The sequence below is a fragment of the Lithobates pipiens genome, unplaced genomic scaffold, assembly GCF_037356315.1.
Source record: "Lithobates pipiens isolate NorthernLeopardFrog02 unplaced genomic scaffold, aLitPip1_a1.2 Scaffold_25, whole genome shotgun sequence".
Classification (NCBI taxonomy): Eukaryota; Metazoa; Chordata; class Amphibia; order Anura; family Ranidae; genus Lithobates; species Lithobates pipiens.
The window spans coordinates 79,580,720-79,606,202 of record NW_027507787.1 but is presented as its reverse complement, the minus strand read 5'-3'; the positions used below and the strand labels follow the sequence as shown (position 1 = coordinate 79,606,202).

The window sequence follows — 25,483 nt, the reverse complement described above, 5'->3', positions numbered from 1 at the left end:
GCTTATTCTGCTTTTTTGTACACTTTGGGCAAAGGGGAATACATTTGAAAAAGCTGATGAAAATACCACTTTATTTACATGCTTATGCAACGAAGAAGTTCAGTTTACATAAGGATTTTATGTAAAGCTACTTTACTGATTACAGTTCCACTTTAAAGTGCAATCCAGGTGTTTACTAAACAAACAAAAAAACAAAACAAAAAAAAACACTTGGTAGTTAACAATTTCAGTAATGGAAAAGTGCAATCTGAAAACCCATCTTTATAACATAAGCATATAAATATATGTTTAGATTTAGGAATAAGGAGCTTCTGTAAAACATGTCACTTTAGATGAACCAAAAGAACTGAGATTTTGCACCTTGTACAACATTAGCCTGCAGTGATAACACTTATTAGAAACCAAGATAGCCCAAACTCCTTTCAAATGATCCTGCTAGTTTTCTGAGGTAAGTTATAAAAAGGTTTTGCATTCTGGAAGCAAAATCCTTTTTTTTCTAAGTGTTGCACTGGAGCATTTGGCCTTTTTTAGCAGCAAAGATAAGTGGTACAATTGATGGATTTCAGAAGTATTATTTCAGTAAGCACAAATTGCTTGTGCAGTCATACATTGAAATATATGGTTCAAAGCACTTTTAAAATCCCAAGCATAATATATTTCAAGTTTACTCTTTGAAAGGTACCAGGATATATATATATATATATATATATATATATATATATATATATATATATATATATATATATATATATATTATTCTTCATGCATTCTATATTGTTAGTTATAAATACCAAATAAAGTCTTATTTTATATATTTTGTACCTGAATATAAAATGTTTAAGCCTCAAGTGAATTCCTGTTAAAAAAATTGATGGTCAGTTACTATTGTAGAGTACCAATTTACTCACAATGCTCAGATGCAAGTGCAGGCCCCTTTAGTTCCTTTTTGCCACAAATGCCCTGGTTCTTTGACATGGCTTGGGAATGGAAGTCTACTTTCTGCCTTCAGCAGCTCAAAGAGGTCAAACGTGATGAGGATGAGGTAGTCAGGAAATCGATCTGAAGCCAAGTAAGAAGTGACAGAAGTGTGAGGGCAGACGGTCCAAAGCCTAACAGCACACGGCTTCTCTGAGAAACCCAGTTAGTATGAGGATCACAATCCCAATTGCTACTAGAGTACTCCAGTAGAGTGCCCCCTTGTGTCCTTGGGCCTGGGATCCCTCCAGCTGTTTTCCTGTAATACCAGAGCCCCCGTGGACTTTACTGAGAGTGGTGCTGGTCAAGAAAATAAGCTTAAATTGCTGTTTTGCCCTCTGAACTGTTTTACTAAAGTAGTGATTCTCAGTTAGACACTCTATTGCTATAGAGTCTAAAGAGACTATGCTATACCTTAATTGAGCCGCAGACGCTTCTGTAAACAGTCTGTGTTTGTACAGCTTTCATAATCTGTTTTGTATTTTTCTGCACTGTATGCATGCTTTTGTTCATTCTATTTCTGATTTGCATTATTTATTCTAAGTTTGCACTTCTCTAGAAAACGCTACCCTACAGGGACCCTTTGTCTGATCATTCAGCCAGTTACATGTCCTGTTACGTTTTTACTGTCCTATTTTTTTTTTATATATATACAAAGCTATGATATATTACGTATACAGTACTATTGTACTCTACTTTTCTATATTTGAGACCTCACAAGTCACATGCCAGCATTGCATATATCATTCCATTAACATAATAGGAATGTACAGAACGTTTTGTTTTGTTTTGGATAGATTCGTTATGTTAACAATTTTGTTTCATTGATTCATTTTGGAATTTGTTTTGTTTCATTTTGTTTAGTTTAATTTAATTTATTAATTTTCTAACAAATTCCAAATTTTCTGAACAATTCAAATTCAGATCAATCGAAAAATGCTTTCCCGCTGACAACTGAATGTAAACAAAATTTCCGGCAAATAAAATTTAAGAACAAAATTACCCTTCTGGTCTGGTATAGATTTTAAGGGGAACCCCTCTCCCCAAAATTCATACCAGACCCTTATCTGAGCATACAGCCCAGGAAAGGAGCGGGATGAGGGAGCACCTCTCTTTTTGAACCATACTAGGCCACGTGCTTTCAACATGGGGGGTGCTTTGGGGCTGGGAGGTCTCCTCCTCACAACCCTGGCCTGGTGATTGTGGGGGTGACTTATTGGAATCTGGAAGCCCCCTTTAACATGGGGCCCCCCAGATCCCAGCCCCCCCCCCCCCCATGTATATGAATATAAATTACATAGTATCCCTACTCATTCACAAAAAAAGTCAACGTTTTTAAAACACAACACCAGTTTTATTAATAAAAACCTGTTACCTCACTGGGTAATCCCGACCCTATGTTTATCTGTCATTTGTCATACATGTTTGTCACTGTCATGTTTTTTTATTCTTTTTGATTTTTTTAAAAGTGTTTGTTAAACCCCGCAAAAATGCAGATTCTTAAAGCAGTGCCCCCAAAGGGTAAAACCCCCCTTAAATTGCCAGTTCCTGTATGTCCTCTATAAACAGACCATGACAATTAGACATGATACCTATCTGTCCCCTCTGCTCTTTTCTCTCCCCCCTCACTGCTTCCTTCCTGCCCATCATTCCCATCTGTGTATGTCTCCGGCCCAGCCCCGCCTCCCCCCCCCCGCTATTCTTGAAAAATAAAATCCCCAAATTATAGGAAAAAAAGATAGGGTGAGGATACAGATAAAAGTGTGGTAAGGGAAGGGGTAGGAAAAAGAGAGAAGGGGGGGGGGGGAAGAGAGTAAACCAAACAATAGAGAAAAAGGTAGCCCAAATAAAAAAAAGGATAGATAAAGAAACAAGAGTGAGTGAATAGAAATTAAAAATAAAGTGTGGCGTGTGCTGGTGACCACTCTTTCAATCCAGCATGAAGAGTAAGTATGAATATAGAGTATAGGTAATCAAACCAGATTATGACAAGCAATAATCAAAGTAAAAATAGAAACATAAAAAGATGCATATCATAACAATTATCAGCATGTGCAGTGCCTGATTAGTGATAATCTAACAATACAGAATTAAAAGTGCCAAGTGCCAAAGCTTGCCTGTGCAAATACTGAAAAAAGTGTATATATATGACAACCAATATCAATCAAAAATTAATTAACTGTGCAAACCATACAGTTAATTGTGCAAACATTGCAAAAGTACAAGGGATAACTGAAATATCCTGGAATAAAGTGCCAGTTCTCTATGGACCATAAAATGAGGTAATCATGGAGTTATACAGTGCATATCTATGAATGTGCAAATATTGCAAGTGCAACAATCAAAAGCAAGAAAAGTTTGAAAAATAAAGTGCCAGTGCTTTATAGATCATGCAGGCATAAGGGTGTGACAATCCTTTATTTCACTCCGTTCAGTGGGTGGATGGGTGTCTCCTTACCTTACTGCTGTAAGGTTACAGCATGACCATACAATTGACAAGGGTCTCTTTGTGTCCCCAAACGGGATGTCCCCAGGGTGGATATACCTCACAAGGGCGTAAAGGAGAATGCTTGCTAGTGTAGTAATTTTTAAAACCAAGCTCGTTTATTCAAATAGTTACAGGGTACTCACATTTAGAAGTAAAACAAATAGCAATATGTGCATGGAGAACGAGCGCTAAGCTCATACGTCACTTCCAGTATCTCTCTCTCTTTCCGATGCGTGTTCGTCACCGTCACGTGACTTCATCAGGGAATAGATAGAGAGAAGGAAGTGTCCCTTATATACCTATGTCTAATCACTATGGCGGCCATTTTCTTGTAGTCCGATCATCTGAAATCTCATTGCGGCCATTTTTATATATATTTGTCGCCTGATATCCATTGGGAGACATTATTTTGGTGGTTCTCCACAGATAGATACACAGCGGAATGGCCAGAGGATTAGTGACACCGGAAGTGTATTTAGACATGCTGTTATACGATCTGTGTTTATAATACTAAAATATATTAAATTTAAAATAAATCATCATTAAATCCATGCGAGTCAGAGTAAAATTCCCGATAATAACGCGGACCACTAAAATTTGACTAATTAAATCCAGACCGGAATGAACAATAATAATAAATAAAAATAAAAAAGGATGTATTAAGATTAATCTATTATTAATAATGTCTCCTATTTATGGGTGGAGTTAAAAATTATTATATTTTAAAACATACTAGACCGAGATTCTGGGAGTGACGTAATAAAATTACCACAAAAAAAAAAAACATATATTAAAAATAAAAATAAATATAAATATTAAAAAAAATATGAAAAATGCAAATAATAAATAAAATAAAGATATTTTTTGTAGGACATTACCGAGTTCCAGAATTGATCAATGTGTATTATAATGAATGACCATATATACATTCACAGATGTCCTACGATAATAAAGGTATGGAGGAGGATAGAGAATCTTCATTTAGAGGGATGTACAATCAATAAATGGTAAAAGGTGCAAGATATAAAAGCAACAGAAATGGAAAATATTATTAAAAATTCTTAGAAATCATTGATAAAACTGTTTAGATCAAAGTCTATGTTTAGGCCCCGTGGTGCAAAAGTGTCTAAGGTAAAAATCCATTTGGATTCAAGTTGGCTTAATGTTCTCACTTTGTGACCTCCACACCAGTGTCTCACGTAGGGTTCTATCCCCCAAAACTTTAGCTGGGAGGGATCTTTATTGTGGAAAGTCGCAAAGTGTCTCGACACACTATGTTTGTCAAACCCCTTTATGATGTTCTGTACGTGTTCTTTTACTCGTATTCTCAGGGGTTTTTCGTGCGGCCTATGTATTGAAGGCCGCAGCTACACTCCAAGGCATAAACTGCTCCCTCAGTGTTACAACAAATAAAGTCTTTGATCTCATATACATTTCCTGTAGTCGTGGAAGCGAAATCTTTTCTTTTGACATTCTGACATTTTGTTCTTGTACAAGCAAAACATCGTTTACAGGGAAAGAACCCTTTTCCAGAGAAAAATGTGAAACTACTTTTAGGGGGGTCTGGAATTTTTTTTACTACCTTATCTCGAATGGTCGGAGCTCTCCTATATACAAATTTTGGTTGTAAATAAAAATCAATGTATTGTCCCATTCGTGATGTTAATGAAACAATCCCATTCACTATGGGTCTTGGTGGGGGGTTGTTCTGATCTTTATGGATTTTTGGAACAGAATAGATGATGGGAGTCCGACATGATTCAGGATCATAGATATTTTGCTTGCTTTTTATTCAGAATGTTTCTTTTGAGACCCAAATGGACCACTTGTTCGAGTGCTTTTCTACACTTGAACATGGGATTACTTAATAGCCGACCATAGGTGCTTTTGTCTTGTAAGAGGAGATCCATGCTTTGGTTATATTGTTCCTTGGAAAGGACTACAATCCCTCCCCCTTTTATGAGATCTTTCCTTTTTAATAGCTTCTGAATCCCACTCCTTATATGTTTAGGTTCTTCTCTCTTCTTGATTTTTAATGTCTTTAGTTCATCTGTCACAATTCTTTTGAATACATCGATGTGCTTACGGTCTTTAAATGGTGGATTAAAAATAGATTTATTCCTTAAAGTGCTATGTGCAATGCCATCACTCATATTAATTGTTTTAGGTCTATAGGGATTACTAGAAATATATTTTTAATGTTAAGCTTCCTCACATATTTCTGTATCCCTATATATGCTTGAAATGTATCCAAATTTTTCACAGGGGCATATTTTAGACCTTTGTCTAATGTTACAATTTCTTCATGAGTGAGCAATTTGCCACTAAGATTAAAAATTCCCTCTCCTCTTATTCTCTTTTTCTTTTGAACTCTCTTGCCTCCTCTGTGTCCTCTCTTCTTTCTGGAGTTCTTCTTGGATACCTCTTTTCTTCGACAGTTCTTGATGGATAGTTCTCCCTGCCTCTCTCCAAAAAAGACCTTTCGTATTCTGTGTCTGAATGTCAGTGTCTGTCAGATCTTTCTTCATCGGGCCTATCACTCAAAGGCGCATAATAATTGTAAGTGTGTACTGGACTTCTTTCATACGGTCTGTACGGGCCCTGTGGTGGTGGTCCTCGGGATTCTTCATCCCTTCTATCATATTGTCATTCTGGGCTTCGTGCTCTTGGTCTGTGTGTCTCATATGGGCGATCCCTATTATAATAGGGTGCACTTCTATTATCTTGTTGGTTTTGTGAATACGTTCTGTCATCCCTTTGTTCATATGGAGGCCTCTGTTCATATGGTGGCCTCTGTTTATAGTGGTTCTTTTTGAAATTTTTCCCAAAATTTTTTTTCCAGCCATTCCGTGGAGTCCGTTCTTGTTGTGGTCTTCTTTCATTTCGATAGGGTGTATGTTGATAATAGTTTCCTTGCCTGTCTTCATATCTTTGATGTCCTGAAATCTCTCCTCTATTGCTTCCGTAATTTTCTTGTGATCTATATTGTGTGTCACTCTTATTCTCGAGGTTTATGTACTGGGGTTGAACTCTCACTGTTTTCTCCGTTGTCGATTATGTGGAAATCGGATCTAATTGGCTCAGATGGCTCTACCATTTAAAAGCGTGATCTGTTTTAAAGTCATTAATATCTCTGTTATATTTTTTGCTTTTTTTCTGTTGTACCTCTTTATCTTTTTGGTGAGGTCTTTATTTAGTTGTGCCATGAAAGAAACAAATTCAGCTTCACCCTTGAATGAATCTAGTTCATCTTTCACCTGGGTGATTGTTTCCTCTAACATTTTATATTTTTTCCTTTTCCTCTCTAATAGAAATATCAGTAATTCTAGACCCTTTTCATTAAAAAATGTAAACCATTCATCAATAAATTCCTGGTCTGTAAGCCCATTATTGGGTGTTACGTCCCATCTTAATCATCTTGGGACAATACTATCTTTCAAGTATTGTTCAAAGGTAACTATATCCCACCATAAACTAACCTTTTTCTCCATGGCATGGCCCAAATTTCTCATCAAGCTTTCTAGGTCATTACTTTTCTTACTGGGGATAGTGGTACTAAATATTTCCTCTAAATTTATTTGTCTCTTATCTAAGAATGCAAATATATCTATGGCGGCAGCAAAGTTGGAGAGGAATGAAAAAACAATATGGTAGATGAAATACCTCTGCGCCAGCCAGTTAGATACAAGGAGTAAAAGATTGCTGCATGCACTGATGAGGGTCAATCCAACCCAAAAAATATATAAATATCTATGTATAATGGTGCTTCCCTCCCCCCCTTCTCTCTTTTTCCTACCCCTTCCCTTACCACACTTTTATCTGTATCCTCACCCTATCTTTTATTTCCTATACAGTATATTGTGCAGCACCATTATACATAGATATTTATATATTTTTTGGGTTGGATTGACCCTCGTCAGTACATGCAGCAATCTTTTACTCCTTGTATCTAACTGGCTGGCGCAGAGGTATTTCATCTACCATAAAAATCCCCAAATTGTCACTGCCGGTCTCTGTATTAGAGGCTAGTATAGCCCACCGTCACACATGTCAGTAGTTTTCAAAAACGAGGGTTCTAAATTCCTAATTTGAGCTGTCTTTAGGCTGGTCACATGAATCGCGATGGCTTTATAGCTCGGCATCTGTGGAGAAGACGAGCGGCCACCTGATCTCTCTGGCTGATGTCAGAGGGAGATCACAGCCCCTCTCGCAGAAGTATGGTAATTCATCGGAGCTGTAAAGCGGGCGTGAATGATGTGACCAGCCTGAAGACAGCTCAAGTTAGATATTTAGACTGCTTTTTTTTTTTAAAGCTACTTACATAGTGTGCTATGCCAGCCTCTAATAGAGGGTCTGGAATCGTTTTATATAGATGGGTTAACAAACTCTTTAACCCCTCCATGCCTAAGCCTTTTTCTGACATTTGTTGCTTGCAAGTTAAAATCTGTATTTTTTGCTAGAAAATTACTTAGAACCTCCAAACATTATATTATTATACAGGATCTACATAGCATCAACGGTTTACGCAGCGCTTTACAATATAAAAGGAGACAATACAGTTACAATATAATAAAATACAAGAGGATTAAGAGGGCCCTGCTCAGAAGAGCTTACAATCTAATAGGGCGGGGCAGGTGGGCAGGTGGGCAAGTGGGGAATGAGCTGATGGAAGTGATAGGATAATAGTTGGAGATGTGATGAGTTTTCAGGGATCGCCTGAAGGTAGCAACAGAAGGGGATAGCTGGATCAATGTGTAAAAAAAGTGTAGCGCTATATTACAAAAATTATCACAAAATGAGTCTGACTCTAGTGAAAAATTATATCTAGTGATATAAACGGGAACTTATACAGTATATACTTTGGAATTTATACATATGTTCTATAGAAAGAATCATATATAAAGCACCCAAAATCAAATAAAATGTGTAAATATTATTGAACAGAAAAAATGGTTTAACAAAGTCCTTCTGTGCATATAATTAAAAGTGCATAAAGTTAATCAAATCCAAATGATTTTCTGTGATAAAAAGACACACATAAATGTCCATAAGGGAAAATCCACAACGTGATTCCTCAAAATGAAAAAAACACCACCACCGTCACGAGGAGGAGGCTTACCAGATGGTTTGAACCTGGCGGGGCATATGCCGCCCAGGTCAAAGCAAGCTTTACCACTGGGATGAATCCGTCAGGTATATTTTCGTCTCACAATCTTCAAAACATGGCACTATATATTTTCCGAACATCAGAGTGGAGTAAAGGTATGAAGTTTCACATATATTCTGAAAAATGAAAAACCTCACATAGCATAACCCCGTTTAAAAGAGATTTGTAATACAAATTTTTTTTATCACTCACATTTCCATAAAAGTAAACAGCTTGTAAATCACTCGTAGAGTGATGTCTCTTGGTAGGTCCACCTGATGCGTTTCGACTCATGTGGTCATCATCTGGGGTGTGGACCCCCCAAAAAACATCGCTTATATAAGAACAATGACCCCAAATGCTCCAAACACCGCTAAATTGTCATATGACATAACTTCCTGTATGAACTCCAGAAGTGAAATATGTATATTTCATAATCTCTCCATCCACTCTAAAACAGCCCAGAAGGGTCTCAGGGTATTTACAGTAGGTTCTTACTGTCTACTGTGTATACAAAAAAGCATCAATTTATTGTTATCTCAATCTATATTAAATCCCTCAAGGCTGCGCTGTGTTTACACCAGCCCAGCCTCGCTAGGAAAATGAGGCTTGGCTAGCACGTCTATATCCGGCTCCAATCAGGAAACAGTCACCTGAGCATAGACCAGACCTTGCCATGAAAACAAGGCCGGACCATCACACGGCTGTAAACCAAGCCTCACCTCAAAAATGGGGCCGGGCCAAGTTCCACCAGGGAAACCAAGCCTTGTCCCCAGAACGAGGCGCGGATCTAACAGTAACAGCCACATGATTCATCAAGCCCCGTTCCCAAAACAAGACACAACAGCGCTCATAAATACAAATAGAGGTTTTAGCATATAGATGAACTTAAATTTGAATAACCTATTACGATTAAAAAAAAATGAAAAATTATTAGGAAACATACCAATTGTGATGTTTGTGCCAAAAAGGGTCATTGTTTTAACAACATTTGGAAATCTTACCAATTAAAAATACATACTCCATTTGATAAAAAATATTTAAAGCTCTGTTAATAAAAGCGTTGTCCCACTCAATATTCATTCCTAAAGGGTGGTAAGTTTGTAACTCATAAATCCAAAATGTTTCTAGTTTGGACACTCCTCTCGTATTAGCTCCTCCTTGCCATGCAACATATTTGTCAATAATTAATAATTACATTTTTTTTACCAGTTGGATCCCTGGCATGGAACTGCCTATAATGTCGTGGGACTGTATGTTTGATACTTCCGAGTTTAATTAGATTAATATGTTCTGATACCCTAGTTGTAAAAGATCATATCATTCGACATATTGTTTGCCACAAGGGCAAGTCAATAAATATACAACATTAATCATGGGACACGTACAGAACTGTTTATTGCCATACATCCGGCCCGTCGTCATTGATCTAAACAGTTTCGTGGCCCTTCGACCGTTCGTGTTAAATTGGCATACTAGATATTTTTTACACAGATATCCAGTTGTAAAAAAAAAAGGCCTAGTAGGAGGATTAATGATAGAGGGTACAATTTTGTTTTTAAGGGCTGGTAGACCTTTGTAAATCACTTTGGGTCTGTCTGGTATGACCAACCCAAGCACCTTGTCGTTCATCAACACACCCCAATGTTTCACAAAGATATCTCTAATCTGCTTATGTTGGGTTGAAAATCCTGTGAGAAACGACCATTTGTACTTGTCGTCTCTCTGGGGTTTATCAACCAACAATGAAGAGCGATCTATATTAAGGACTTTTTCAAGATCCCTATCTATATTACTCTGACTATACCCTTTCTCTAAAAATCTAGACCTTAAGATGTCTGCCTGCATTTTAAATGTATCAATATTTGTACAATTTCTACGAAGACGTAAGAATTGGCTTTTAGGCACAGAATTCAGCCATGTTTTATGATGGCAGCTATCCATAGGTATAAATCCATTTTTTGTCGGTAGGTTTGAAATGGGTAACTTTTTTTTTTTGACTAGGTCTAGAAAGTTAATCTTAGTTGAACTGAATTGGTAAGTCAGAATGATCCTTCTATCATTATTGTTAAGAGTAGTAAAAAACTCTTTGAGAGAATCTGAGGTACCAGTCCATAGGAGGAGGACGTCATCTATATATCTGGCCCACAGTTTCAACTGCGGGTGATCCAGAGCCCAAATGACGTTCTCCTCCCATCTGGCCATAAATAAGTTGGCCAGACTGGGGGCAAATATTGCCCCCATTGCTACACCCTTAGTCTGTAAATAGAACTGGCCATCAAACCATAAATAATTGTGTTTGGTTGCAAATTCAAGTAATTCCAGGATAAAATCTACCTGTGGTGTGGCCAAAGTGGGTTCATGTTTCAAAAAGCCTTGTACAGCTTCCATCCCCCTATGATGGGGGATACATGTATATAAGGACGTGACATGAGCCGTAACCAAAATAGGGTCATCCTCAACCCTAATATTGTCTAAACGGTTGATCACGTCCTTAGTGTCTTTCAAAAATGATGGTGTTTTTTGAACTAATGGCTGTAGAAAAAAGTCAATGTAGTTACCGACTCTAGAATTAATCGATCCCACTTATAATGGGACATCTCGGAGGATGGGTGGGATTTTTATGGACTTTCGGCAAATAATATATCACAGGGATATGAGGAGCTAATGGGACAAGAAAGGTTTTCTCTTTTTCATTTAGAATCTTAGACTCAAAACCTTTACAGATGAGACTGATCAATTATTTTTTGTATTTCTTAGTAGGGTCGCTAGATAATTGGGTGTAAGTAGTGCTATCGCTTAAAATATTATATATCTCACTCATATAGTCACCCTTGTCTAGTAGGACTATGCCACCCCCTTTATCCGCAGGACGTATAATTAAATCTTTGTTATCACACAAAGACTTTAAACCTGTCTGCGGTAAAGGGTTATAGACTTTTTTGGGGGATAATTTAGCCAAGACTTTCAACACCAAATCTCTGAACATACTCAGAGCTGGAGCCAATTGTGTAGGGGAATTAAAGAGGGAAGGGTTAGCTAACCCTGAATGTACAGTTCCTGACGTGGCTGTTTGAGCGACATTTCTAGTGGGGTTATATATTAAGTATCTTTGTATGTTCACCTTGCATATATATTTGTGAACATCTACAAAGGTGTTGAATTTGCTCAACTTACGTGGAGGAGCGCATTTGAGACCCTTGTCTAAAATAACTTTTTATTCCTGGGATAATGTGATACTGCTAAGATTAAAAACTCCTTGGCAAACTAGGTTTGCCTTCTTTTTTTTTTTTTTCAAAATAGTTTTTATTGAGTTTAGCAAACATACAACAATGCAAATAAGCAGTAGGTATAAACGGTACTATAGGTACAATAGGTACAATGGGTACAATAGGTACAAAATATTGTACATAACGTCAATAACATCAGCTTATAAACAGAAATAATGATAGGGAAGGGTGAGAGGTGGGGGGTGGGGGAGAGTGGGAGGGGAGGAGAAGAAAGGGAGTTGAGAAAAAGAGGGGGGAAGAGAAGAGGGGGGAAAAGGGGGGGGAGGATGGGGGGAAGAGGCAAGAGAGGACGGAGAGCTGTGGTATTAGCCAGAATCAAAGAATCAATCAAACATTGCGGTAATGGTCAAACCATACCTTCCAGGGATACCAGAGAGTCTTAATGCGATTATGGTTATGTTTCCCTCTAGAGAGGACAATCTCATATGTATAGTGAGTTTGGACTACCATGATAATTTCGTCCAGTGAAGGGGCTGCAATTGTCTTCCATTTCCTTGCTATCAAGAGTTTTGTGGCTAAGAGAATGTGTGTGGTGATTAAACGTAGGTCTGGTGGAATATCATTGATGGTGATATTGAGGATCGCCAGATGAGGAGTAAGTGGAATGTATAGGTGCAGAACTTCATGTAGTAGTGTTTCTACTTTGGACCAGATTTGTTTTATACGCGGGCATGACCAGAAAATATGTATGAGTGTCCCAGGCATGTTACATTCTCTCCAGCAGGTATGCGTTGTTTGTTTGTTGAATTTGGCCATTCTATAGGGTGTCAAGTACCACCTCATTATAAGTTTTTGGGTGAGCTCCCAAAGTGCGGAGCAAGCAGTGTATGTGTAAGTGGACTTAATTGCTTGTTGCCACTGATAATCTGAGAATTGTGTTTTAAGATCTGTCTCCCAGTCTGTAAGAGGTTTGGACTTGTAAAACGTGTGTTTCCCCTGTAAGGTGGAGTAGACTATTGAGATCCCTTTAGAGTTATGGTCGTTGAGGAAGAGGAACTGCCAAATGTTTAGTGGTAAAGAACTTTCTAAAGATGGGTGAGCAGCGAGGCAATGTCTTATCCTGTAGTACGTAAGATAGTCCTTCATGTGAGTGGCCGACTGTTGTTGCATGAGTGTATGCGAATTGGATTTAATTAGGGAGCGAAGTTCCGCCGTGCAAGTTGCCAGGGCAGATATCCAAGCAGGAATGTGAAGGTCGGGAGTAAGTAATTGTAGTGTCTCAAGGCGGATGGGTATGGGTCGCATGGGAAGATTCGTCCAGTTAGTGTAGTGTAGTGTTCTCCAAGTTTTGACAGTGGCTTGTATGGTAGGTGAGTACAGGGATAGTTGTGGAGACTTAGTGGAGGTGCTAAACAGCCAGGTGGATAGGTTAGCTCCAGGTGTCATTGTGTTCTCGATATCTCCCCACAGGGTATTGGTGTGTGTGTTGAACCATTCTTTCGTTTGGGATATGATGGTAGCAATATAGTAATCCTTAACATCTATGTGTCCCATACCACCTACCAATCTGTGTTTAATGAGCTTTGTATGATTGCACCGTGGTTTCTTTCCCTGCCAGAGGAAGTGTGTTAATGCAGATTGTAGTGAATTAAGATAAGCAAGCGGTACGGGTATAGGCAGTGTACAAAATACATATAGCAGTTTAGGTAATGCCATCATCTTGAAGGCAGCTAGATGACCCGCCCAAGAAAATTCATGTTTCGAGATCTTTTCAATGTCTTGGAGTAGTATTTGTTTGATGTCAGCATAGTTACGGGAGAAGAGTAACTTTGTGAATCTAGTAATATGTATACCCAGATATGGTAAACCAGTGTCAGCCCAAGAGTAAGGGAACAAGTTTCTAAGGAGGTTACCAGTGGTCGCATCCAAACCCATGTCTAAAATAAGGGATTTATGTTCATTTACTTTATAATAGGATACAGCACTGAACCATTTCAATAATGATTGTACTGAAGCCAGGGAAGGATGGACAGTCAATATACACAAGCTGAAACAACAGTAGAAAGGAGATAAAAACAATGGAAGGGGGTGAGATGATGAGAGGAAGAAAGGTAGAGCTCGGTAATAAGGTGGTGGAACTACCTAGCAATCTGTGGGGGTAGTGTTCGTGTACAATCTGCAATGAGCAGGCACTGGAACGGAGGTTGTAATGGATTTCTAAACAGTGATACCACTAATCTCATGTTCAGCAGCTGGAGTGGACCCTAGGGTCAGAAGAGCCAGGGAGTTGGTTTTTAGTATGCAGCTGCTGGGTCGGCAATACGGGTTCAGGGACAATGCCCCATTCACGGAGAAGCTGTATACCTTCTTCAACTGTATGGATGCTGTATTTCTTTCCATTTCTGTTGATCAGGAGCTTGGTGGGGTAGCCCCATTGATATGGAATCTTGTGATTATTTAGTGGCTTAGTAATGGTGTGTAGTTGGCGCCGTTGCTGGTGCGTGTACTGGGATATATCCGCATAGAATTGCAGTTTTTGGTATGGTGGAGGAAGATGTTCCATTTTTCTGGTTTTTGCTAGAAGCATATCTTTGGTGTGGAAGAAATGTATTCTCATGAGGGTATCCCGTGGAACTTCCACAGATAAGTGGGGCGGTTTCGGAAGTCGGTGAATACGATCGAGGATCGTTTCAACTGGGGGCAGATCAGGCAGGATTGAGGAAATCATCTTTCTAGCATAATATTGTAGGTCTGAGGGCAAGATTGTTTCGGGTATCCCCCTGATTTTTACATTATTGCGCCTCGAGCGGTCTTCAAGGTCCGCCATTTTGGCGCGAACCCATTGTTGGTCTTCTCTAGTGTGGTCATGAGCATCTACTAAATCGTTAACTGTGACAGCCATTGTGCCCATCTGCTGTTCAAGAACGTTTACTTTGACACTCATGTTGACCATTTCAGATTTGAACGCTGTGAATAGCGAGGCGATGTCAGAGTGTAGGGAGCTGTGCAGTGAGATCAGAATGTCTTTTAACATGGTGTCTATCACAGGCTGATTTGTGGTGGGGAAGGCCGCAATAGGGGAGGATGCTGGTGTCTGTGTGAGGAGACTGTCCAGTGTAGGCCTTACCTCCAGGGCTTGAATAGTAGCATCTAGCCTCATTCGTGACTTAGCCGGGCTGCTGGATGCTGACTGTGGTCTCTGTGAAGCTGCGGAGTTCACATCTTCTTCCTGTGTCTGTGTATTCAAGGTGTCCGCGTCAGGCAGATCAGTATAGGCCCGTTCGTTTTGCTGTGAGGTATCGCGGGCGCCATTTTGAGAGCTGCCGGAGGAAAAGAAGTCCGTAAATTTTTTCGGGTGCCGGTACTCCTTTCGTTTCTGCGATGTTCCGTTCTGATTCCCGAACGTGTGGGGATCCGGTTGGCTCATTTTTCAGCAGTTGGATCAGCGGTATATGGCTATTTTCATCCTTTCAGTGCAGGAGCTGAGGAGTCAGGCTTCCATTCAGCTCGGCAGTTGGCCACGCCCCTGGTTTGCCTTCTTTTTTGGCTTCTGGGCCCTCCTCCCTCCTCTGGACCCTCTATTTGTCCAGGGCCTCTTTTTCTGCCCTGAGGGTCCTCATGAAAATCCTGATTGGAGTGAGGATTAGGGTAGGGATTTTGGTAACCATGTGAAGATTGATTATAGTCTACTCTAGGGTAGGGATACACTCTCTCATTAGAATAGTCTCAAAGAGGGGAATACCGATTATAGGTAGATATTGGTGTATGTTTATAATAAGGGGAATATTCATTACGTTGATCTTGCATTCTAACTGGAGATTCACTATATTGGGAAGTATCTCTCCCATGTTGGTAATAATTATACCCATATGGGCTCTTTCCTCTCCATCCTCCTCGCCCTCTTCTAACGTTATTATTTCCTCCCCTTTGTCTATACTTAGGAGTATGGGAATTGTGGGCTTCCTCTCTCTGAGGTTGGGGTATCCCACTCAATCTTTGAGTTTTATTTACTGTAGGTCCAGGCAAAGGTGGTTGATGTTCCACTCCAATAGTGGCATGATTTACTTCAGCCACATTGAAGCATCTGTAATGACGCTCTGCCATTTAAACACTTTCCCTGACCTATAATTTCCTAAATCTCTTGAGTATTTTTTCAGTTTTTTGATTTTCTGATCTTTATCCTCCTTAATAAGATGGGCCTGGAGGGTTGAAGATAATGAGTTATATTCAACCGAATGTTTAAACTTTAGCAACTTATCCTTAAGATCTTTAATTTCTCGGTTCAGAACAGAGAGACGATCCTGTTTTCTGGAAATGACTAAATTTAAGAGTTTAACCCCCGATTCATTGAAGTGGTTATACCAAGGTTGTGGGCTCACATCCCATCTGAGGCACCATATTTTCTGTCACATATTGTTTTAAAAACACCAAATCCCATTGGAGATGGAGTTCTGATGTCATAATATTTTTGAGCCTTAGAAATAAACCTCCAACCTCTGTGTCATCACCTAAAGTAACAAATACACCATCAGAGTTGACTGTGCATGACACACGATAGTCAAAAATATCCATATTCAAGGCTTATGTCTTATGCTGATGCAATACCAAGTCTAATAGATAAACTGTAATAAATAGGAAAGGAAAAAGTACTGCACAGCAAACCATATAATAATGTGCAATAGAGCCGCCAACACTGCTATAGACCAAAAGCTTAAAAAAAAAAATGTAAAAAAAAGTGGAGCTAACGAGTTCGAGAGGATGGGAGGGGCTCTGGAGAAATCCTAGAGATGAGCATCAGAGGAGGAGATGAGAGAGCTTGAATGGCTTTGTATGTTGTTGTTACTAGTATTTTGAATTTAATTCGCTGGATGATTAGGAGCCAGTGTAGGGATTGGAGGAGGGGGTTCGCAGACACTGAGCATTTGGTAAGGTGGATAAGTCTGGCAGCAGCATTCATGATTGACTGAAGGGGGGATAGACTATGGAGAGGCAGGCCAATGAGAAGGGAGTTTCAATAGTCAAGGCAAGAGATAACAAGGGAGTTAATGAGGAGCTTGGAGGTTTCGTTTGTTAAAAAGGGGATGTTACAGAGGCGAATTCTACAAACTTTTGACAGCGATTGGACTTGGGCCTGAAATGACAAGTCAGAGTCCAGGATTACACCCAGTGCCCTGGCGTGAGGGGAGGGACTGATAGTTGCATTGTTGATTTTGAGGGAAGTCATGGAGGGGGGTATGTGCAGGGGGAATATTAATAGCTCCGTTTTAGAGAGATTTCGTTTAAGGAATTGGTGCAACATCCATGCTGATATATCAGTTAGTAAGTTAGTAATGGAGAAGACTGAGGAATGAGTTGAGGAGTAGACAGATAGATTTGGGTGTCATCGGCGTATAAGTGGTATTGGAAGCCATGGGCGGTTATCAAGTGACCAAGGGAGGAGGTGTAGATAGAGAAGAGGTCCAAGAACAGAGCCTTGGGGGACCCCCACAGAAGGGGACAATGGAGACAAGGAGACAGAGTTGCAGGTGACACTGAAGGAGCGCTGCGATAAGCAGAGAACCAGGATAGAGCAGAATCTCAGAGGCCAAGGGAATGTAGTTTATAGAGAAGGAGCGGGTGGTCAACAGTATCAAAGGCTGCAGAGAGGTCAAGTAGTAGGAGTATGGAGTATTGGCTGTTGGTTTTAGCAGTTAGTAAATCGTTAGTGAGTTTTAGTAAGGTAGTTTCCATGGAGTACTGCGAGCGAAAGCCAGACTGTAATGGGTCAAGAAGGTTATTTTCACTGAGGTAGGAGCTAAGACAGTTGTAGACTAAGCTTTCTAGAAGTTTAGAGATGAATGGGAGTAATGAGATGGGTCTTAAGTTGTTTAGATTGGTGGGGTCCAGCAAGAGCTTTTTGAGTATGGGAGTGATCTATGCATGTTTTAGAGGGGAGCGGAAGGTGCCACTAGAGAGTGAGAGATTGAAGATGTGAGTGAGAGAGTATAGGATAGAAGAAGAGGGTGACCATAGTAGTTGTGAGGGAACAGGATCCAAGGGACAATTGGTTAGGTGGGCATCTGAGAAAAGTTTTTAACCTCTTCAGTAATAGCCACGAGGAGAGTGTTGAATGTGCTGTTAGGCAAGGTATGTTGGGTGGGGAAGATGCACACACACGAATTTCATCAATCTTGTCTTTGAAGTGATTGCCAATCTCTTGGGCAGTGACTGAGTTACTGGGTAGAGGGGGTGGGGCACGAAGCAGAGAGTTAAAGGTTTAGAAGAGCCGACGGGGACTGGATGACAAAGTATTAATAAGAGAAACAAAGTAGGATGGTTTGGCAGCATGGAGGCAGGAATTGTATTTTAGAATGGCAGATTTATGTAGGGTGAAGTCTTGCATGCATTTGGTTTTACGCCACAGAAGTTCAAGAGCACGACAATGTCTCTTGAGATTTTTAGCGCTGTCAGTTTGCCAGGGTTGTAACAGTCGGGCCTGATACTGAGCGTGGTTAGAATATTATATATTTAGCAGAGACCCTAGAGAGTACAATGGCAATTGTTGCAATATGTAATGTCAGAACTTTTTTTTGGTGGCATTTGATGCGGTTTTTATTTTTTTGCGCTATAAACAAAAAAAGAGCAGCAATTTTGAAAAAAAAGCAATTTTTTTACTTTTGCTATAATAAATATCCCCAAAAAATATATAATTTTTTTTTCCCTTGGTTTAGGCTGATATGTATTCTGCTACATATTTTTGTTAAAAAAAAATCGTAATAAGCATTTATTGATTAGTTTGCGCAAAAGTTATAGTGTCTACAAAATAGGGGATAGTTTTATGGCATTTTATTAATTTTTTTTTTTACTTGTAATGGCAGCGATCATTGATTTTAATCATGACTGCAACATTATGGCGGAACAGATTGGACACTTTTGGCGCTATTTTGGGACCATTCACATCGATCAGTGCGCTGATTACTGTATAAATGGGACTGGCAGTGAAAGGGTTGACACTAGGTGGCACTGTAGGGGTTAAGTGTGTCCTAGGGATTGATTCTAACTGTGGGGGCTGGTCTATGTGTGACACAACACTGATCACCCCTCCCGATTACAGGGAGCTGGGATCAGTGTCAGTGTCACTAGGAAAAACGTGTTATTTTGCGCAGAGGAGCCAACAGCGGCGGCTGGCCCGCAAGCGGTTAAACACACCTTTTTTGGAAAAAAGACACTTTCATGAAGTAAAAAAACAAAACAAAATGAGATGATGTTAGGCAGAGCAAATATATATACCTGAGACTGTCATAAGGGGAAAGGGGACAGGGGAGAGGTTGGGACTTTGTATGAAGCATGCAGTCTCCAGGGGCAACCAACTATCAATAATAGAATTTTTAAAGAAAATATACATTGAGACCATGTTCCATAAAATCACATAAATAAGTGGTAGTGGTACTGTAACCTCTGGAAAGAGTCTAGGAATGCCAAGGCATATATATATATATATGGTACATCATCCCAGGGAGGACCTACTATCAATCATAGTGATGTAATTCTAATTATTGGTATATAGTAAACATGATTGGTACAGTAAAAAACAATTTTTAATAGTGGTAGCATAACCCCTAAATTCATGCATATACACGTACACATCAATCATTTACATGTCAAACGGTATTTACAATAATGGAAATTCTATTAATCCGCTGATCCACCATATAATTCTAAAAAAAAAAAAAAAAAAAAAAAAAAAAACTCTAGGTATGGTATCTCCATTTTACATCAAGGTTAAATATAAAAAAAATTAATATAAATAGTATATAAATTCAGACACAGCTTCGAATAACTCATATAAGTACAAACACAGCTTCAATTAGCTCGACGCGTTTCGTGGTTTGATGGAACCACTCATCAGGAGCAAGCATGTGATGACATCTGGAATGAGATACATATTTTAAATATTGACATGTAGTAAAAAAGATGATAAACAACTTTAAGGGGAGAATATATATACCTAACATGTCATGCTTTGAAATTGTGCACACTTGTGGAATGGCGACAAACTATGGCATTTAAAAATATCCATAGCCGGCGCCTTAAAAATTTCAACAGGTTACTAGTTTATAGGTACAAAGGAGGTCTTGTACTAGAGTTATTGCTCTCACTCTAACGATAGTGATGATACCAGACATGTGGGGTTTGAACACCGTTTACCATTTACACCGTTGGGGTTTATTTTATTTTTACACAATCTCTTTAAATAAAAAAATATATAATTTTTATTGCTTCACAAAGAATGTAAACCTCCCTTGTAAATATCCCTTGTGACAGTAATAGGCAGTGACAGGTACTCTTTATGGAGAGATCTGGGGTCTATAAGACCCCAAATCCCTCCTTTGCATGTAAAAGCATTCAAAACACCAAGTTTGGCAGCTTTGAATACTGATTTTTTTATTTTTATTTGGTGCCTTTAAGTCATACATGGCCCCCCATGTTGAGGGAATGTTGCTGATTCTCATTCGCATACATCCAAATCTCAGAATAGCCAAAAATTTGTCCAAATTCATATTCAGACTGAAACAAATTGCACATGTCTATGACATAATATTCTGCTGCTTGGTCATGCACGGTTTGCAAGGGGAAGTACATATACAGTATGCACTTTTTCTGCAGTCCATACTGTATATAAGGAAGCATTGATTGGCAGCACTAGCGATGTAAAGACAGGGGATGAAGTATTCAGTCTCTCCACTTCCTATGCCGATACATTTGTTTGCTACAGCTATCACTTTAGTATTCCAAAAATGTAAGGCTGCCCACTTCTGCCAACAAGTCAAGTTTTACTGCTCCAACCATTGTTGGCATCCTTGAGCTGGCCATAAGCTGATTGAAATTTGCCTGGTTCAGCGGGCGGAATTTTAATCAGTGTGTGGCTGTCCCTTCTTAACAGAAGTCAATCGGTTGACAAACGTCTGTCGAAAGGACTTGCTGGAGAATTTTTGTCAACCAGTGGCTGTAGCTGCTTATCAGGGTATTCGGAGTGTGGCCGGTCCCACTTTCAGAATACAATGTCTTGGTGTGGGGGATTTTTTTACATCCATCTCCTTTGTGTGAATGAAATAGCCTCTTTTTTTTTCATTCAACCCACTGACTGAAGGAAAAAAAAGTCTACGTTCAGCTTTAATCCTGTTAATTTCTACTTTTTCTATATTCTCCTACTCTACTTGTGTTGATTTACAAAGGTAAAAATGTGAACGCTATTTATTTATTGTTTGTTCTAATGTTACTTGATATACTTGTGGCCTGCTTTAAAAAAAAATACCATACAGTATTTGACTGCTTTTAATCATCTCTTAAATAAGAAAATTGCATTCTGCAAAATATGATTGTAAGTTAGGATACATTTTTTTAACATATATTTTTATTGCTACCATCTCTATTTCTCCTGGTGGCCATTGTCTCCAGTACTTAATTGGAAACCCATCATTTTGAAATTGTCATAGTGAACGAGAGTTGTGAAGCAGTTTTCTAATTGGGAAACTGTTGATGTTGTTTATATCTCTAATGGGCACCAGACAGCAAACAAAACTGACAGGGGACTTGTTCTGTACTCTATCCAAAACTCATAAACAGTTTTTGCTTTACATACACTTTAACTACTTGCCTACAGGGCACTTAAACCCCTTTCCTGCCCAAGCCATTTTTTAGCTTTCAGTGCTGTCACACTTTGAATGACAATTGTGCGGTCATGCTACACTATACCCAAACAATTGTTTTATCATTTCATTCACACAAATAGAGCTTTCTTTTGGTGGTATTTAATCATTGCAAGACCAACAATTTTGAAAAAAAAAAAGATTCACTGATGTGCACTGATGAGGCAGCACTGATGGGCACTGATAGGCTGAACTGGTGGGCATTGATGAAGCGGCACTTATGGGCACTGAATAGATGGCACCGATAAGGAGGCAATAATATGCCACACTGATGGGCGCTGTTAGGTGGCACTGATGGGCTCTAATAAGTGGCACTGGTAAGCGGCACTGGTGGGCACTCATAGGCAGCATGGATAGGCGGTACCTATGGGCACTGATGGGTGACACTGATGGGCATTGATAGACAGCAGTGATGGGCATTGATGGGCCACACAGATAGGCAGCACAAATAGCCAGCACTGACTGGCATCACTAATGGGTACTGATTGGTGGCACTTGTGGGCAGTGGTGGGCACTGATTGCTGCCACTGGTGGGCAATGGGTGCACTGATTGGTGACACTGTTGGCACTATATTGCAATCAGGGCACTGATGATCAGTGCCCTGATTACATGTGTAGAGGTCCCCCTGCGTGGAGATGCCAGTGATCAGCTCTCCTCTCCACACACTCTATCAGTGTAAGGCAAGGAGTGATGATTACCAGCATCTCCATGTTTACCTGTGACCAGCTGGGATTGGACACAGCCAATCACATAGTTACAGAGCCACAGCCGCTGCTGTTTACAGAGATTGGGGTAGCACCGTGTCCTAGCAACATGGCACAGCCGCGGCACTGCACTCACCCGCGGGCGCGTGAGAGTGGCCATTCTGGGATGCCGTCATATGACGACGTCCCAGAACGAGAGCCGCACCACTCGCATTTGACAGTGGGCGGGCGACAACTACTGTAGTTAAAATCAATTGGGTTTATTTATTAAAGGCTAAGTTCACCTTTATAACATGTTGCCTGTTCCACTCTCCAGCTCCTGCCTCCTCTTCCTGCAATTGCACCTCCCTGTGACAGTGGTTAGAGGATCCTCTCCTGCCACTCGCTGTCACAATTTAAAAACAGTGCTGCTGCTTGAGGCTCAGCCCACATAGCCTTGTCATTCATTCTCAGAGTTCTACTCTTACTATAATGGAGGAAAGAGAGCATGTCTCTTATTCCAGTCTCATTTTCGCGCAACAGCTTTCACACAAAGCTGTTGTACTCTAATTGTGTGATAAAGTATTCAAACTCAATATTCCATATGTATCTGTTTAAATAATGTAATCATAAAAATATTTTAGCCCTGAACATACTAAAGAAAATACCTTATAATCCTGAGACTCTTTAAATAAAAAAACTTGTATTATATGCTTCCACATGGAAATTAGCTTGCAGGCTTGAAAAAAATTAGGCAGCCACATGAATTGCTGTATGCAAGATCTCAAGATCCCTGTTTTTTCCTGTTTCTCTTATATAGACCAGGACTAGTGTTTAGCAATCCTGCAAGGCTAAAGAGTTAATAACTTCAGGGAAATTTGGTGTATACTTTGCAATAATCTAATAATATGGACTCATATGGTCTTTGCAATCCAAAATTATCAAGGTTTGATTGTGGTCAACAACTAGGATTTTTTCATGTTTATTTTGTCTATCACTTTTTTTTTTATACAAAAAAGTATATTAAATTTGCATATAATTTGCAGGTGTCCAATCTGTATCTGTATGACAGTGTGCTGATGTTAGCCAATGCATTCCATAGAAAACTGGAAGACAGAAAGTGGCACAGTATGGCAAGTTTGAATTGCATGAGAAAATCAACTAAACCTTGGAATGGAGGAAAGTCCATGCTGGATACAATAAAAAAGGTAATGTTTTCCACATGTTTACTTTAATCTGAACCTGGTAACAAAAACTGGATATTTCCCGGGGTGATGGGATCAAAAGACTTACTCTTTTTCCTCCCATGGGGACAGCAAAGGTGGTTGATGATTGACCCACCGTGGAACTGTCACAATTGGGAATTAGGATGCCTTTGTAGCCCCAGAGTAGTGACTTGGTTCTTAAACAAGGCAGCTTCCCCTCACATCCCCACACTTGGTGAGTGGAATAGTAAGAGAGAGATCAGAAGGCCAGTATATGCTGACCAGCATTAAAAATATGTATTGCTTCGTCCTGCCTGGGCAAAGTGCAAGTTCACTTTAACCACTTTCAGACCGGACCATTTTGCTGGTCAATGACCAGAGGTCTTTTTACAATTTGGCACTGCGCTGCTTTAACTGGTAATTGCGCGGTCATGCAATGTTGTACCCAAACAAAATTTGCGTCCTTTTCATCCCACAAATAGAGCTTTCTTTTGATGGTATTTGATTGCCTCTGCGATTTTTATTTTTTGCGATATAAACGTAAAAAGACCGCAAATTTTGAAAAAAAATGATATTTTCTACTTTTTGTTATTAGAAAAATCCAATAAACTCAATTTCAGTCATACATTTAGGCCAAAATGTATTCAGCCACATGTCTTTGGTAAAAAAAAAAGTCAATAACTGTATATTTATTGGTTTGCGCAAAAGTTGTCACATCTACAAACTAAGGTACGTTTTCTGGAATTTACGCAGCTTTTAGTTTACGACTGCCTATCTCATTTCTTGAGGTGCTAAAATGGCAGGGCAGTACAAAATGACCCCATTTTGGAAAGTAGACCCCCTAAGGAAATTGATAAGAGGCATGTTGAGCCCATTAAATTTTTTATTTTTTTGCCTCAAGCGATTGAATAATGACAAAAAAAATTTTTTTTTTTGTTTTTTACACAAAGTTGTCACTAAACGATATATTGCTCACACATGCTATGGGCATATGTGAAATGACACCCCAAAATAAATGCTGCCGCTTCTCCTGAGTACGGGGATACCACATATGTGGGACTTTTTGGGAGCCTAGCCGCGTACGGGGCCCCGAAAACCAAGCACCGCCTTCAGGCTTTCTAAGGGCGTAAATTTTTGATTTCACTTCTCACTACCTATTACAGTTTTGAAGGCCATAAAATGCCAAGATGGCACAAAACCCCCACAAATGACCCCATTTTAGAAAGTAGACATCCCAAGCTATTTGCTGAGAGGCATGTTGAGTCCATGGAATATTTTATATTTTGCCACAAGTTGCGGGAAAATTACAAACTTTTATTTTTATTTTTATTTTTTCACAAAGTTGTCACTAAATTATATATTGCTCACACATGCTATGGGCATATGTGAAATGACACCCAAAAATAAATTCTGCTGCTTCTCCTGAGTATGGGGATACCACATATGTGGGACTTTTTGGGAGCCTAGTCGCGTACGGGGCCCCGAAAACCAAGCACCGCCTTCAGGCTTTCTAAGGGCGTACATTTTTGATTTCACTTCTCACTACCTATTACAGTTTTGAAGGCCATAAAATGCCGAGGTGGCACAAAACCCCCACAAATGACCCCATTTTAGAAAGTAGACACCCCAAGCTATTTGCTGAGAGGCATGTTGAGTCCATGGAATATTTTATATTTTGCCACAAGTTGCGGGAAAATTACAAACTTTAATTTTTATTTTTTATTTTTTTCACAAAGTTGTCACTAAATGATATATTGCTCACACATGCCATGGGCATATGTGAAATGACACCCCAAAATAAATTCTGCTGCTTCTCCTGAGTACGGGGATACCACATGTGTGGGATTTTTTGGGAGCCTAGCCGCGTACGGGGCCCCGAAAGCCAAGAACCGCCTTCAGGTTTTCTAAGGGCGTAAATATTTGACTTCACTCCTCACTACCTATTACAGTTTTGAAGGCCATAAAATGCCAAGATAGGACAAAACCCCCACAAATGACCCCATTTTAGAAAGTAGACACCCCAAGCTATTTGCTGAGAGGCATGTTGAGTCCATGGAATATTTTAT

At 39.5% G+C, this 25,483-nt stretch overlaps 1 protein-coding gene across 3 annotated transcripts in view; it reads left to right on the top strand.

Moving 5' to 3' along the window:
- The window catches only part of GRID1 (glutamate ionotropic receptor delta type subunit 1), a 1,763,123-nt gene that overhangs the window by 1,230,011 nt on the left and 507,629 nt on the right, over window positions 1-25,483 (top strand). For all 3 annotated transcript variants that reach the window (XM_077454598.1, XM_077454599.1, XM_077454600.1), the window contains exon 7: window positions 23,259-23,420. In XM_077454598.1, the coding sequence (XP_077310724.1) occupies window positions 23,259-23,420 (162 nt within the window). The remainder of the gene's footprint in view (window positions 1-23,258; window positions 23,421-25,483) is intronic.